At 37.0% G+C, this 18,193-nt stretch overlaps 1 protein-coding gene across 2 annotated transcripts in view; it reads left to right on the top strand.

Annotated features, from left to right (window-relative positions):
- Positions 1-18,193, top strand: part of UNC45B (unc-45 myosin chaperone B) — a 373,967-nt gene that overhangs the window by 279,121 nt on the left and 76,653 nt on the right. For both annotated transcript variants that reach the window (XM_044064331.1, XM_044064332.1), the window contains exon 14: positions 10,209-10,336. In XM_044064331.1, coding sequence (XP_043920266.1) covers positions 10,209-10,336 — 128 coding nt within the window. The remainder of the gene's footprint in view (positions 1-10,208; positions 10,337-18,193) is intronic.

Genomic DNA, 18,193 nt, shown 5'->3' with positions numbered 1-18,193 from the left:
TTAAGCCTCTTGATATAAGTGTTTTATAATTTTAGTATAAACCTACTTTCCAACTTTAATCATTTATGTGCAAAATTACCCCACCCATTGTTAGTGGTTTAGCTAACACACTAAGAAATAGACACCCATCTTGTCCCCCATGTACTTTATGGAAGTGATCTGCAATGGGACTATTTAACTGTTTGTGCCTAATATCACCCAGATGCTCCAAGAGATGAACTTTAATCATACGCTTAGTCTGACCAATATACCATTTAGGAGGGGAACAGCCACAACCCAGAATGTAAACTACCTCACAGGAGCAGCAGTCAAATCTATCAGTAATCACACACTTTGTACCATTAATACTAGTGCTAGAAATATTTCTCACCCTAGAGCAAACTTTGCATTTTCCACATTTAAACATACTTACCTGTGCACTTGAAAATCTCTTAATTTTAATGCTAAGAATTTCCTTTAAATTAGCATACCTACCATAAGAGAAAGTAACCTTCTTTGGAAACAAATGTCCCAATTCATCATCATAACACACAGGCCACAAACTATCAACTAAGCCCTTCAAAATAGGTGAAAAAGGGGAATATTTAGTCACAAAAAATACACATTCCCTTACAAACATATCTTTGTCCTTAGCTGGCCTATAAATTTAATTTTTATTGGTCGTCCCATAACCATCAAAACCACCCATCACCTTATTCCTAGCTTTCTGAATAGAGGCTTCTAAATAGCCTCTCTATAGTAACCTCTCTTTAACAAGCATAAATTCCTGTTCAAGCAGATGAATATCAGAGGTATGTTCAAAATTCCTCTTAAACTCTCCATATCGGAGGAAATCTAATAAACGTGGATGATGAGAATTACTGGCATGCAAAAAAATATTGACCACCATAGGGTTTGTATTTTACTTTACTGTCACTATTCACATATAATTCAATGTCCAAAAACTGAATAACATACTTATTAGTGACACCAGTAAACTCCAACCCAAAAGGGTTATTATTACTGGACCTAATGAACCCCTGAAACTCCCCATATCACATTTACAAATGAAAATTAAATCATCAATATAACGTTGATATTGCACCACAGATCTAACAATAAATCCATATTGTACATGCAAGCATTCTCAAAATGGGACATAAAAATTATGGTATAAATGGGGGCAAAATTTGCCCGATAGCTGTACCTTCCTTTTGTAAAAAGAACTCATTATTGAAAATAAAGTAATTATGTGTCAATACAAATTCAAGTAAATTCAACAAAAAAGTTGTCCATGGCCCCTCTCCTAGTAATTTTCCTACTGCCTCCAGGCCCCATCTAGATTTAACATCAGTATATAAGGACTTAATATCAACAGTAGCCCAATAAAAATTGTCTTCCCATTGCATATCTTTCACCATTTTACAAAATTCATTTGCTTCCTTAATATGCGATGGAATTTTAGACAAATATTTTTTCAAATGACTATCTAAAAGCATCCCAACACGTTCCAAAATAGAACCACAACAGGATACAATGGGCCTCCCCGGAGGTTCAATTAAGTTCCTATGAATCTTGGGCAGGGCATAAAAGGTAGGATCCTTAGGAGATGGCATAAATATTTTTTAATGTCCTGTGCTGTCAAAAAACCCAATCTCTCACCCTGCTCTAGTATTTCTAACAACATCTCATTAAACTGAGTTAAAGGGTTATAGGTCAATTTTTCATATTCATCTCCTTAGATAATATGTCATAAACCATTTTAAAATACTGAGATTTGCCATAATGACCCAATTACCCCTCCCTTGTCAGCTTGCAAAAATATATAATTTGCAGTTTCATTTAGAATACTTCAAAGCTAATGATTCCTGTTTATCCAGGTTAAATTTCCTATGTGATTTCAAAAACTTAAAAAACTCATATTCACTTTTTTACACAAAACAGTCTCAAAATTAATCAGCACTAAAGATCTTTTAGGTGGCATAAAATTACTAGAGCTAGGCAAATAAGCCACAGACAGTTTATTATAAACCGTGTAAAAACCAACATTTTCCTCATCACCAATAAAAACATTACATCCATTTTCAACATTGAACATATCATCATCATCATCATCATTTTCATTTTCATTTTCAAAATTACAAAATTGATTATCATAAATAGATAAATCTAATAATGAGTCATTTGAATCATCAAGGTCAACTTCATTAAGCATTTGTGTTTGTTCCTTATGTAAACCAAAGAACACCTGCAAAATGTAATTTCTGACAAAAACACTTAATATCAAGCACTGTATCAGCCAAGGAAGGCAGCTTAATGGGAACAAACTTGCTGCCTCTTTGTAAATCATTTTCAGTAAATGGTGTTAACTCTAAAGTCACTCAAATGTCAATATATAAGTCAGTATGAGTAGGGAAAGTACAGTTACCAACTTTAGGAGCTCCAAAACACACTGTAGGTGAAGGATTGATGAACCAACATTCAGTTTCATCTGTTCCACCCTTTATTTCTTGCAGCTCACCTTTTGTTCTTTTGAAAAGTGGACTGAGGCTGATGTTCTCCATCTGAGCGTTTAGCAGCCTGTTCAGTTAAATCCTAATTCTCAAAAGAAACACTCTTTTTGCTAGCAGTAGTGTCTGTGGAGGAAACAGAAGAGTCACGTACACCACATGACCTAACATCCATAATCTTCACCTGAGCATGCCCACGTCTAGGTTTCTGTTGCCAGGAAAAAGTACAACTGTTCTTGTAATCATTTATATCACGGTTGAGCTCCTTCTTTTTATGCTCAACCACCTCATTCTCCAATTTGGATAACTAATTCTTAATGTGCTTTATTTTGGCAGAAAAGACATTAAGAGATGTATCTTTCAACAAAGCATCCTGCAGCAAAACAATCTGCTGTTGTATTTTAACATACGAGTGTTCCGTTTCGCAAGAATCTTCAGCCAGCCCAACGTACATTGTATGGCAACACTTTTCCACTCTTCAAATAAATCTAGTTCTTCATCTAGAAACTCAAATGCAGGTAGCTTATCAACCCTTAACCATCTTGGAGTAATAGATATGCCAACATACTTCTCCAAAAGGGGGTATCATAATAAAGAGTCACCTCCTTCAACATCAGTTTTTTCAGTTCATCAAACCTCTCATCATAAGTGTCATGACAAATAGATGATCACGGATCAAAAGTTATCCAATTTTTTCCCCTCTTTCCTTGACCAAATCAGCTAACATGTAACCACCACAGACATTTTGGGTCTGTAAAATCTCAGGAAAAGCAGCAGCTCTATCCAACGACATCTCAAAGCAAAACAAAACGAGCAAAGACAGAAAAAAATTAACAAAACAACAGATGGAGTCACCAATAACTGCAAAATAATTTAATAGTCTTCTGGTACTTCGGCTAAATGCCTTCAGAGGAATATTTTTTAAAACACCATGCAGTTTTTTTTATACAAAACTAATATTGAATAATTGATGACAATTTAACAATTAACCAGCCATTTAAAGAGCCATATCCATATCCATCCAAAAGACAAAAACCCTACAAAAAACAATCACCCAAACATTAAGATTAATATCCAAATGTAAGCCCCTTGATATAAGTTTTCAATAATTTAATATAAACCTACTTTCCAACTTTAATAATTATTGTGCAAAATTACCCCCACCCATTTTTAGTGGTTTGGCTATTGCACTAAAAAATAAACTGCCATCTTGTCTCCATGTACTTTATGGAAGTGGTCTGCAATGGGACTATCTAACTGTTTGTTCCTAATATCAGCCAGATGCTCCAAGATATAAACTTTAACCATACGCTATTATGTTATTGGTGACTCTGTCTGTTGTTTTCTTAGTGCCTTCTGTTTACCTGCAGCTACACTTGCATATGACCTATGTGCATTCTCAGCTCTCAGTAACTCACAGTCATCATATCTTTGCTGCTGTGTCACTTGTTCAGCTACCACCATTAGAGACATATCCAGCATAGGCAACCTAGGGCCCTGTATGTTCTAGGGGGCCCTGTCTTGGTGGGGCACCCCCTTGTTGGCTTGGGGGCTGAAAAAAACTTAAAATTGTTTATAAATAAAAAGTTCAAACTATTAAGTTGAAGGTGATTGTGAACTGGATGGCTTTAGGACCTAGCAGGAGACTTCAGTAAGAAAAATAGCAGCAAGCCCCTGAAACCTATAGGACAGCATTAAGCATCCTAACATAGGATGTCACATGCCAGTAGAGAAGGAGAGTTGTATGGAACAAGACTGAGCTGTCAGAGCAGGTGCTAGAAATGTAATGGCTATCAGGATGGGAAATCCACAGTGAGCACCCACTAGAATAATGACTGCAGCTGGTATAACCAGCACCATGAATAGAGGTGTGTGTGTGTGTGTGTGTGTGTGTGTGTGTGTGTGTGTGTGTGTGTGTGTGTGTGTGTGTGTATGTGTGTGTGTAATGCCCCAGTTAGGGATGGCAGGTTGATTAACAAATAGTGACTGCAGCTCGTATAACCAGCAAGACAGACAGAGGTGTGTGTGCATGTGTAATGCCCCAGTTAAGGGCAGCATGTTGATTAACTTATTCAGGCTCAAACCCTGTACCCCGAGTACAAGAAACTAGAGCCCGAATCCTCTACACCAACTAAACAGATGCCGTTTTAGAGATTGTTGAGTTTCTGTGCATTTCAAAGAATGTTGAGTTCCAGTGCATTTTCAAAACATGTTTAGTTTCAAGGGAAGAGGTGTACTGTTGCTCATGCTAAGTCTGTTTTCAATATTTAACTGTTTTGTTTAGCAAATGGCCTTCATCTGTTTGTGCTATAAAATTTGAAAGCAGTGTTAGTAGCACAACAAGTAGCGTAGTTGCCTTTACTGCAGAAAGCTAAGGGTTCTACTCCCACATCATGTAGATAGAGTGCTGATATTGTAATGCCCTTTAAGGGGAGTGCTATACTAGTGATTGTGTCCTTCTTTGGATGAGATGCCTAGTAACTATGAGCCTTTTGCTGGTTTGACAACCATTCCCTATTACAATATTACCAGCTTAAGAATTTTTTTAAATGTAACGTGGGCAATTTTTAAATTTTATTTATTTTACATTTGTTGACCGGGAGTGTCCAACTGAGCAGAAGCCCTTTTTCAGCAGAGGCCTGGGGAGAAAAGATCCAGAACATGCAAAAATTACTAGAGTGATATTCAGTAAGTTACAAATCACATACATTAGTTGCCAGAATTATGCAGTACTATAAACAAAAGCATAATAACAATTAAAGCATAAGAAACAAAATGCTGAAGTTTGAAAAGTTAGCTAATCTAAAGTTCAATAAGCAAAATAAAGGAATAGTTTTGAAAATTGAGTACATGCAAAAATTACTAGAGTGATATTCAATAAGTTACAAATCACATACAGTAGTTGCCAGAATTATGCAGTACTATAAACAAAAGCATAATAACAATTAAAGCATAAGAAACAAAATGCTGAAGTTTGAAAAGTTAGCTAATCTAAAGTTCAATAAGCAAAATAAAGGAATAGTTTTGAAAATTGCACAGAAGAAAAGGGAATGTAATAGATAAACAGGGCTAGTTTGGTTGGTTATGGTCAGGGAGAGTTAAAGCAGTGGCAGGTATAGTGTTTCTTGAAGTAGTCTTTGGTGGCTAGTTTAAATTGTTTGGGGTGTGTAAGGTTCCTTATTTCTAGTGGGAGTTTGAATTTATTCTTTAAGGGCAGCAGGCACTGAATTTGTACATAAAACACTGAAATGGAAAGTAATTTGCCAGCAGCGACCTCTTCATTAGTTACGGATGTCTTTAATTAGAAATGATTAAGATGACTTACTTCTGCAGAGATTGTGTATATTCACTGATATTGGTGGAGTATAATGACAGAAGTTTGAGTGATCTTTTGTGGTTGAAATGTTCTGTAATGTGTATTTTTTTCTTTATTGGTTCATACGTTTTGTTTCATTGCTGACTGGGAAAATGTTCAAACCAACACTTAAGACACATGTAAACCACAACATAAAATAAAATAAAATAACAAGACCCTACTAGACCCACTATTTAAATTTAAGATTCGCTTTAACAAGTGGTGCTGTATTGTACAAGGAATTTAATATAATCAGGATGGTGCATCAAAGAACACAAGCATGTATACATGGTACTAAAATATGTGCAAGGGGCCTATGATTTGAAAACAGCTAAAAGATAAACCTAATCTGCCATTGGTCAGATGCATTTTCTTTCAAAGTGGGTTTCAATGCTGTTTCAATGAATGTGACCTTCATGGACAGAGAAGTTTACTGTTATGCCAAGTCTGTTTTCCTTGTGAGACTGTTGTTTTGTTTAGCAAATGGTTATCAGTGTTTATGCTATAAATTTTGAAATACAAGTTTTAAATATCTCTAATCATTGCAGAAGTAAAAGGGAAAAACAGTATGCATACTGACAGGTTTGAGCAGTGTTTATGGTAACTGGGGGGGGGGGGGTAGCCAAGTAGTAGGACAATGGAATGGCTGGAGGGGCCCTGATCCATTACCCTACCTAGGGCCCCATTTGACCATGATCTGGCTATGACCACCATCCTTCATTTTGCTCTACTACACTTTTTTCTACAACCTAATTTGTCAAAACAGTCTGTACATCATCTGTTGATTTTGTATTATATATACTTCTGTCTTTATATATATATATATATATATATATATATATATATATATATATATATATATATATAGGTTTAATATGAAAATCTCGAATGTCATAAACACATTTTGTACGCAAACATTGAAATAAATTCCAAATGCCTGAATACTAATTAGGTAAACATGTTAAAACAGCTTCGACATTTCTAAAAGTTTATCTGATGACACTTACCTGCCTGCTTGCCAGCAGTACAAACATATGCATTTCAGTACTGCACATCACTTTAATTCATATTTTAGCAGGGGGTGGGCAATGGGCAACCCTCCCTGTGCCCCCCACATCCCCTGCAAATTATAAATTCCAGCTCCGAGATCACACTACATTGAGGAAAAGGGTAACTTTCCCTGTCTGCACTGTACCACAATCTTTATTCGCAATGTCAACCTCATATGAGTGAATGTACAGTGGCATTTGTTAAAGGAGATTTGTAAAATTGCAATTTCGGTAGTACAGGAATCAACCAACACACATTCAGCGTTCTGATATTCGCCTAACTGCACTTCAACATTTTGATAGTAAATATATATATATATATATATATATATATATATATATATATATATATATATATATATATATATATATATATATATGTATAGATAGATAGATATGGATATGCACAAACATGCTTACATGTATTTTTTTTCCTTGGTAAAATGTGCATGACTTTTACTTTATGTATATTGATAACTCAGTAAAGAAGCATTTTAGGTTATTTCTGTGTACAGAGTATGGAGCACAATCTCACCACAGTACCCAAAATAAAAACAGAGCAACAGGTTCCTTTTTTTGCAAAACAAACTCCATTAAGCATTGCATCTATGAGATACCAGACTGTGCTAAGAAGTTGAAAGAAATGCCCAACTGATGTAGCATAATGAAACCCCAGCTATAATGAGGCATCCTTAACACAAAAATCTCTGCATCTACACACACTCGCTGTCCTTTCTACTAAATCATTTCAAACATGCGTACAACTAAACTTTCTGCAAGCAGTCACATAGACGCCTTGTCACTGATTGTTTACAGCTACAGTGAAGTCAGGCATCTGTGCACCTGGTAGAAATGCAATGGCAAACAAAGAGTGATTGCTACAGTTCTCTGAAATGGGCAGGTAAATAATTTGAAGAAAGATGAAGTGGTAAAAGTGACTTGTGAGCATGGAGTTGCAGTACCATCTACACTTGCCTTACTCCAGCCCTGGATATGGTTGGGATAGAGTGAGACTTGTTTTGTAATGCTGATTGATGTCAAACAGGCTAGGCCTTCCAGCTAGCACTGGGTCCTATGCAGCTGAGTAAGTCACTTTGTGCTAGATCTGGCCTTGCTCTTAGTTTACATCTGTAACATGCTTTTAATGTTTTTATTTGGCATAATCCACATAAATTCAACCTAATCCCTACTATATCATCAAGCATGTTGTTCTGCACACCTACATGGCAGAAATATGTGACTAGTAAGTAGTGATCCCACTTCTATGAACACAGAATCCTACTTCTGTGAACAGAAAACTGGAAGCAACAAGTAACTGTGCTACATAACGAAACTTACTATCTTCTTCTTCTCCTTTTGGCTTTTCCCGGTTAGGGGTCACCACAGCGTATCACCTGTCCACTCATGATTGGCAGCGTAGTTTTACAGTGTCGAGTTTCCAGCCCAGCACCCAACCTTCCACAGAAGGCACACACTCACACCTAGGGCCAATTTAGTGTGTCCAATTCACCTACAGCATGTCTTTGGGATGTGGGAGGAAACCGGAGCACCCGGAGGAAACCCACGCGACCACAGGGAGGACATGCAGACTCCGCACAGAAGGCACCCCAGCTGAGGCCATAAAAACATTTCTATAGGGTGTATTCAGATCACTTCAATCTGGCTGTGTGGACTATACTTCCCAAACTCTGCTGCTTATTTGTAATAACTCTGAGACTGCTCCACCTCAGAGCAATGAAAATATTATGAGGTTTGGCAAATTCAGACTTCTCCTCTTTGAGGTTTTTTGCTCCAAAATGACCCTGAAATTCAGAGTTCTTACACTTCTGTGATCTCCCTATGAAATTAAGGGCCCTGATCACATGTCTGTAAGCTGAGTGCCTGCCTGTAAATGCTTATGAATGTAGCTAGACTACCATTTCACATTTAAGTTTCATGCTGAAATAACAACAGGGTTCTTAAACAATGTAAAGTATGTTACAAGCATTCAAATCACCTAACACATGAAACAAAAGTTAACAAGAGTGACTGTCCTCATTTATAGACTTGAATTCAACTTTCAAGACTGGCCTTCCACTCTCCAAGCAATGCACGTGTTTTGTAAACAGTAAATGAAGTATTTAAGTTTATTTCCTTATCAGCTGTGTAAAGACAAAATGGCTACCTGTCATTGCATGAGTCACTTACCTGCTAACTGCAGTCACCTTCATGTTGTTGAATACAGAATGCTGTACCCCTGAGGACCAGGAGACAGCAATATCAACCAGCTTCTTGCATTCCACTATTGAAGCCTTAGCTTTACCAGTCCTAAAGTCACTTTGGGGGATATGTTATTTAGAAAGACTGTACTAGAAGCTGGAACAGCCTTTAAGTAAACAGTGGGAGAGAGCAAAATTTGGTTTAATTCAAGACAAAAAAGAATACCCTGGAGATTCCCACAAATGTCATTATTTCAAGGATAATGGCTGGTTGAAATTAAACCTCTTATCGTCCAGCTCACTGTAAATGTTTTAATTCAATGTTTTTTAATGCGTTCTATGGTAAGGTATTTTTTGAAGTGCAGCTCCTTTTTTAACTGACTGCTATTATTTGAAATGGTGCATCTTATTTACGTTGTTAAAACTGTATTTGTCTTTAGCTTACAGCTTACATCGTGTCTGAAGAATGTCCTAAGACCAAATAATACATACATAAGATGAGTGAAAGCAACTTACAAGAGTTAATGACAGGATCACTAGCAATAGGAAACTGAAAGAAAAATCATAGCTTTATTAGGGTAATTTAAATTACTTATGAAGAACATGAGTCATGGAACAGGATTTGGTTGAGTCACAGAATACAGTTTCAATGAATATAAAAAGCTGAAGAATGTTCACCAAAACCACCTTCACAGATGGTGGAGTTTTTCATTTTCTCAACTATTGTGCAATTGGTATATATAATTTCAGTAGTGGGGGGTATCTCCCAACATGAGGGATGCAGAGGGCTTGTACCACCTGCAAAAAAATTCTTTGAATGTTTAGCAAAAGTAGTTCATGTGAAAGTTTATTTTTTTTTATGTTCCCCAAGACAGCATTCAGTAACTTCACATGCTTCAAACAACACAATTCATGTAGTGTACTGAAAATGGTAACAAGAGAAAATCAGACTTGATACACACCGCAGACTGTATTCCAGAGTGATTATTTTTGTGTTTGATCTATGGATTGTGCAAAGCAGTGGGTAAAATCTAGAAACATTGCTAGATCTTTCTCTATGACTTTCATGTGAAATTATGGCAGAAAACTCACCAGCTGTTTTTCTTTTCACTTTTAGGATAAGAAGGATTTTGTACTAAAGCGTGTGAAACGATTGTTAAAGGCAGGTGTAATCTCAGCTCTTACCTGCATGGTTAAAGCAGACAGTGCAATACTAACGGATCAAACCAAAGAGCTTTTGGCAAGGTAAAGTATACAATTCAATAAAAAAAAAAAAAAGATTTCAAAAGAGGACTTTTCATATTTATCACAAAATGCATCTATCAAGAGATAAATATAAAAATGCCAGTAGAAAAAAAACATAAAGCAGGTTTATTCAAAAGTGAAAACCGAAATAATATTACCTGGCAATAAAAACTATTATGCAGTCATTTTATAATGCTTTAGGTGCACTATGAAATCCAGGCATGGCTTCTTTTTGATGCACAGATGTATATTATTTAGAGCTCAGCACTACAGAATTTTGAAATTTGATTGCTCACATTTCTTATATTTTTATAGTAATGTGAAACATTTTGATTTATATGGGAGCATGATGACAAATAGCAGATTAAACATTTGAAGAAAAAATTAATTACAATGATTCACTAAATTTGACAGCAATGAACCCTTATAAGGAAACAAAAACTACCCAAGGTGTCAGAACCTCAGAGGAGATTATATTAATTTGGATAGTGAGGCTATCCACCCATGTAATAGGCCAGAGCTTATCCCTTTTACAGAAGTTTTTGTTGGCTGCATATTTCTGCAACACCTTTTCACTGCATTATAGGTTTGTTGAACTATGGTTTGGCTACATGAAATAGAACCATTTTCCCATTATAACAGTCTTACATACTTTTTTAAGTTACCTAATGCAATGTTTCACTTTTGCTTTTAAAATATCTATTACACTTTCAGTTTCAAACACTAATAAGTTCAGGAAACTATTTCAAAGCTGCAACTAAAGCTGATAATTTACTTCCTTCGCTTTAAAATCTGTCATTAGAGTTAAGAATGATAGCACCAGAAAAAAAGCAAGGATTGCTTTTCAGGTGCTTTGCTATATATTTCATAACTGTAAAAGTGACAAACATTTTCATTTATTAAGAACTCTCATATAGTACTTTGTGCGATCCTCTTGCGTACTGCACTTTCCATTCACCAGCAGAGTGTCCAGTTAATCTCCTACCAAACTACAGTCCAATCTAGCCGATGCATATAGTCAGTGTGCATACTGATGTTTGCATCATAAATAATCCTAAAACAAAAGCATTTCATAATGCAGAAAGCAAAAAAAATAGCTATCAAGTGAAACCACTTAACTTAGTTCTCTGCAACTGTAGTTCGAATTCCACATTCAAACTACAGTATATAAAACTAATGGTAATTAGTGCAAATAGTTAAATGTGCTTTCTGTAAAATATACAAGTTCGCTCCTTTGTGTGCCTTAGCCAGGGTAGATATTTGCATCTCCATCTTATCTCCTTCTCTTTCCTGGCCATTACTTCCTCTTCCTCCTTCCTGAATTCTTCCACTGAACTCTCTTGACAGTGAGACCCATCATCTTTTCCCATCTTCTAGTGATTGCTTTCCTGGCCATTAGTAAAATTATCCAGACCTAGGGTTGTCACCCCTCTGTTTTTTTTTCCGGACTATCCGGAAATCAGACTGATTCTCCGGTAGTCCGGACAACACTGTACAAACTCTGGCATTCTGTTTCAAAAAGGAAACAGACTATCGGAGTTTGTTAATCGGCTGATTTACTATGCTTTTTTTTACAGAAAAGCATAGTAAATCAGCCGAAAGGAGGCAGCATGAATGGAAAAAGAGGGCGTTCCTCGTAGAGTGATGTCATAGTGACATAACAAAATGGGTGGGGTAACTGATGACAAGAGGGGTGTGGCTTTACTCCGGTTTTAGCCACGATGAAAGGTGGCAACCCTATCCAGACCAGCTCATAAGGGTGGTAATCTCTTTTCTCCAATGTCCATCATAAGACTGTCTGCTGACATTGTAGATAAAGCTACTATCAATATTAGCTAACATTTACTCTAGCCCTTTCTTAAACTGGTCTAACTGTGGACAGTTTAAAAAGTGCGTTTCCAATTACCCATTTCCCCTCCTTCATACCTCTGGCATGTGTTGCCTGATAATGAAAATATTCTCTGTATTCTGTCAGGGGAATGAAATACTTATGCAGACCCTTCCATGCAAAAATCCTAAACTTTTGGACTTGTTTTGCTTTACTGACCATTTCACATATCTGTCTCCATCTTCCTAGTTCTAGTCCCATGCAGACCAAGCTACTCCATTCTGCCCTCATATTATATATCTCAAACATATTGTCTTTTCTTAAAGTCCTATGCAGTTTTGCCATTCCTTCTCTGTCAACTTTTTCTCCCCTTCTTATATTTATTCCCCATTTGACTAAGCCTAGCCAATGACCATGGGCCTTCTTAAATACTTACATAATTCTTGTCTCATGTCTAATCAGCCGATAATGCAAGAAAGCTACTGTTAAACTATCTTGCTGCCTCTTTTTTAGTTCTCCTTTTGCTATAACCTACTAATTTCTTTACAAATCATGCTTATGAACAAAGCTAATAAACCACGAGGTGGAAAAACTGAGAGTAAAGTCCAAAACCAATAATCCACAAATCTTTCAGTCAGGTACACTGGTTACGAGGAAGACACACGAATCATTCACTGAGGGATTTGTGGATTATTGATTATGAACAAAGCTTCCATATGTTTTGCTTTCCTTTCTCATATTGCCTTAACTGGGTCATCTTTCCCCAGCCAGTCATGTTTCTTCTCCAGCATCACTTTCCATTTAACTTTGTAAGAATTATGCTGGTATTTTTCCCAGTACAATAGAAATGTCACTTTCCAGTATGAATCAATGTCCAGCACCCCCCACACTCCTTTGGCAACAAGACTCTGTCCCACCTAACCCTGGGTTTATTTCCTTGCTTAAAAAAATTCTGTCATCTAGTTTATTAATGAGCCTTTTCTCAGGGGATATCCAAAAGGACTGACCTATATATAAATTATAGGGAGTCACATGCTAATGCAGGATCTGTACCCTGTGATATAGCTCCATCAAGATTTTAAAATGTCTGTAAACTTTTTTGAGTCTATATTAGAACACTGAACTTTCAAAATGTCGAGTGTTCTAATATAGACCCGTTTTCAGCGAACGCTGAAAATATCGAAGAAACAGAAAACCAAATTTTTTCCTAGGGAAAAATTTGGTTGTTCGTTTCTGTTGCTTCAGTATTTTCAGCACTGTGGTGGGTCGGGTTCAGGTAAGTGTGTGATTGTGTGGACATGAGGGTTAGAGCGGGTTAGGTGAGTTAAGGTTAGGGTGCGGGTCAGGTAAGTGTGCGATTGTGTGGACGTGAGGGTTAGGGTTTGGGTTAAAGTAAGTGGATAGTTAGTGGTGTATGTATAGTTTAGTGTATGGTTAGGTGTAAGAGTTTAGGTGTATGTGTGTGGATTGCTGTTTGTCTGGTGTGCTTGTGTTGTGTGTATGTGTTTTGGAACAGCAAATTTTTTTCCCTAGGAAAACATTTGCTGTTCTGTATGTTCGATGTTTTAAATTTTCGATTACTGGGGTTCGATATTAGAACACTCGAAATTTTGAAAGTTCAGTGTTCTAATATAGACCCGACTTTTTTGTATCTTGCGTAATACAAGTCTGTATACATTTTTTTTTTTGCATTGACAGTATACGAAAATACCTAATATTTTCCTCCTCCCACATAGCTAGATGTTGGCTTACTAAGTCTTCTACTTTGGTTACATTTATTCCTATTGCATTAGTCTTGTCTTTGTTAATTTTATATCCAACAAATCTACCAAAGCTTTACAAGTAAAGCAGTCTCTCTTTATCTTGCTGTGGTCAACTCCTAGTTATGACCACATTTTCTGAGTATAATGCTGTTTTCAGTTCCATACCCTTTGACCTATATCCTTCCCAAGTTGCCTGCCTAAATACAATAGCAAAGGTCTCAAGGTACAATGCAGATAATAATGACAACAGAGAGCAGCCCTTCCTGGTTCCTCTTGTTAGTCTAAAGCTCTCAAGTAGTTCTGTTGAAATTTTAACGTGCGCTTCTGAATCTTAAAATAACTATAAGTAGGTCTGTATATTTCATGGGGAACCACATTTGCTGTAAGACTAAAAAGAGATAACTTCATTTGAGCCTGTCAAAAGCCTTTTCTGCATCTAGTGAAAGAGAAAGGCAACATCTTATCCAATCATACAGACATCCTGAATAATTAAAAGTGCCCTAAGTGTGCTAGCAAATGTCCTACCATTCTTGGTGAACCTACGCTAGTACCCATCTACTTGCACTGAAATCAGTGGGGTTAACCTTTTTTGCAGTTATAGATAAAAATACCTGATAGTCATGATTCAACACAGTAATTGGTCGATAAGACTTTCTGAGTTTATCCCTTCTTTCCTTCTTTCGGAATAACTACTGCTACACCTGAATGGAACTTCAGTAGTGATCAATACCTGACTGATCAGGTGTACCCATGATCTCACTAAATAACCCTTCCCCTTTCTCCATATCTCAGTGAAGACACCATCACAACCTGGGGTTTTACAGTATTTCTGTCTCTCAATATTTGCCATAACTTCCTTTTCTGATGTCTTTGCTAAAAGATGTTTTTCCTTTTGTGGATTTAGTTCAGGTAGCATGAGATCCCCTAGAAAGTCATATTTCTTGTCTATCACTATCCTCTAACTCAATGCCCAAATATAGACATTGCAAAATATACTTATTAAATGTGTTTTACGCTAAGTAACAGTTGAGTTTGTCCTCTTATGTTACAGTGTTTGTTTTTTTAATTTTAGTGAACAGTTGGTGAGCACTGAGGGAGAGAGTCTATGAAAGAGTTTCTGGTAGCAGACAGTATGAAAAGTTTTGATAAGTCTAGGAGGAGAGTGGAGACTAGGCTTCTGGCATTTCTTTGCATGTTGACTGTATTAACAAACTGCAGCAAATCAGTATTTGTGCTGTGATGAGGATGGAAGCCATGCGGGGTTGAAGACAAAAACTGGTTATCTGTTATATAGTTAATAAGTTGCTGATCAATACATCAGTTCATAGGTAAGTACCAGGCTAACTGCTCTCGAGGGTCATTTTAACCCTAGCCAATATCCATTTTTGTGCTTGAATTAACCAACTCCATTTGGTTTCAGATTGCCCTTACCCATCCCATGACTGATAATTATATATTACCCCTAATGAGAATAAAGACTCATGCATTGGGTAAAGCATTTAGAAGATTCCTCTGTCCATTAGTAGTGCTTGGGGTAGTCCTGAGGTACATTTTCTGATACCCATTGATACATCCATGTTGCAGTTGAATGTGGATAGGGATGAACTTTGTTTTATGTGGATGGGGAGTCTGTACCAGAGCAGCAGTAATCTCTGTGAGATATACCTGTCCCTTCAAACCATTCTTTTGATGTTGCAGAAGAGGTTTAGATGCCCAAACTGAGTACTTATTTGCTGATGTGCAGTAAATCCATCAGTAATGGGTTGGAAACTGCTTTGTATGCCAGATATAGGTCACCTGTTAGCAGTCTGTAGAATACCAAGTATAGTGACAGGAAGTTGAGTTGGTCCATGTAGGACATGTTGTTTAGGCCTTGTATCCTTTCAGTAAAGTGTCCCTGTGGGCATCCCAGGTGTTGCATATATCTGAACAGATACATGCCAAAGGGGGCATTCTGTTCAGTGTCTGTCCTAATGAGGCCTGAGTACAGGAGGACCATGACATCACATGATCTAGACATGATCCCTTTATTTATAAACTGTGCTATAAAGAAGGACTTTTTAATAAGTTCCCAAATCTCCAAATGAGTGTGCCAGCACTTAGGGGTATATTGTTAATTTGGTCATTCCCTGGGATAGATGACTTCCCAAAGGGTACAATAAAGCATTTTTTGACATTTAGTTTCAGTCCATGATTTTGGCAGCAGTTATTAATTTGGAACAAAACTTCCTGCAGGATGGCTAAGTCATTGGGATTCAGTGACTGTTCTTAACTTGCAGTCATCTTCAAACATAGTTGGCCAGAGTTCTTTGGTGTTGGCTTTTACTTCAGAAAAGTAGATGCTAAACAGGAGAGGTCCCAGCAGAGAATCTTAAGGGATTCCACTGGTGACTGGTCTCATTGTGCAGGTGACTTCCCCCATTTTTATTTCCTGCATCCTTTCTGTGAACCATTTGGCAATCCAGTGGGTGAGATAAGGAGTTTTCCCCAGTTTATTTTGCTTTTCTACTATGCATAAGTAAGAATTGTGTCATAACTTTGGCCAAATTGAGGTATGTCGTGTGTACTGTTTTGCCTGCATCTATTGCTTTGGTTACCTTTTCAAAAAAATCCACCATGATGAGTAAGCATGACCTACCTTGATGAATTCAAACTGAGATGGGACCAGTGTTTGGAGGATTCCTTTGTCCTGATTGATTATTTATTTATTTTATTTATTTATTTTACATTTGTTGACTGGGATAGTCCAACTGGATACATGTCCATTTTCAGTGGAGGCCCGGGGAGAAAAGCAACAGGGTCAACAAAATTAGATTAAAATTCTGTATATACAGTAGTTAACATATCTAAGCAAGCAATAAGGTTTATGATTACAATTTTTACAGAGGTTACATGCCTAGGCAAATAATAGTAGTTCTGGGGTTAATGAAAATCAGAGATTAGGGCTTCATTAAGTAGTTCAAGTCAGCTAAGCATAGTTCCATGATATGTCTTTCTATAGTTTTGCATATGAGGTTGGTCAGAGTTATGGCTCTGTAATTTGATGGGTCTGTGGAAGATCATCAGTTATGCAGGGGAATGACTGTAGCTGAGATTAAAAACAGTGCTGTAGGGGTGTGGCTAAATCATGCTTCATGTTCATCCAGGGATATTGTCAGGGCTCACTAATGCAATATTTTATCTTTTGATAGCACTTTTAGAACATGGTGTTGCATGGTGTTGTATTGTACTCAATAACACAAGTCTCAACCCACCTCACTAAACATCTTCTCAGAAAGCCCTCTGACCTGCTCATAAATAATATTAATATCAGAAGCATAACAAACAAAATCTCTGACCTAGATGCAAATCTCTCCCACTACTCTCCCGACATTGTAGTGCTTACTGAAACATGACTAAAACCAGTAGTAACTAACAATGAATTAATTCCTCCTGGCTACAACAATCTACATAATGAGAAAACTGAAAAAAGGTGGAGGCATTGCTATTTTATTCAAGAACCAGTTAAACATAGAAATAATAAGCCCTCCAATACCTACTCTAAAAACAGCCGAAATAATACTCACTAAACTACACCTGAATAACAAAAAAACTATTAACCTAATTGGCTGCTACCTTCCACAAGGTAATAATATTGACACAATAGAAAACCTGCTTTAAAGGGCATCTATGCCACTACCACAAGAGACCATAATACTAGGGGATTTTAATATTGACTGGCAAACTTGCAACTCCTTTAAAACTACTAACTTCTTAAACCTCTGCAGGTTCTCTCAGCTTGTCCACCACCCAACCAGAGTCAATAAAACCACAAAAAGAGAATCAATACGATTGGATACTGTCAAACAGGCCAGACAACATTAGTCAAACCTGCTGCCTCCCTGACAGCCTTAGTGACCACTTTCCAACCTACCTAATCAGAAGTCAGATCCATACAGTAAAATCTACCATCTGCCAACAGGTAAGAAGTAAAAAATTATTTAACCCTAATAACTTCACTACCACTCTGCCATGTTGTAAATGGCACTCCTTGACAACACTTAACTTGGATGATGCCGTATCTTAGTTTAACTCAACTTTCCTCTCAATACTATACCACCACCCATCCCCAGAACCATTCAAATTAAATATAACTATGCCCCCTGGTTATCCAAGGAGACTAGACCACTACTATATAACAGAGACAAAGCTTGAGCTAACTGGAACAAGACAGGTACCAACACTGACAAACAAAAATATCTTGAACTCAGGGAAAAAAAGCAAAGA

The sequence above is a fragment of the Protopterus annectens genome, chromosome 2.part2 (assembly GCF_019279795.1).
Source record: "Protopterus annectens isolate FY-2018-M chromosome 2.part2, PAN1.0, whole genome shotgun sequence".
Classification (NCBI taxonomy): Eukaryota; Metazoa; Chordata; order Ceratodontiformes; family Protopteridae; genus Protopterus; species Protopterus annectens.
Note: the sequence above shows the minus strand (reverse complement) of the source record. Positions and strands in the feature narration are given on the sequence as shown.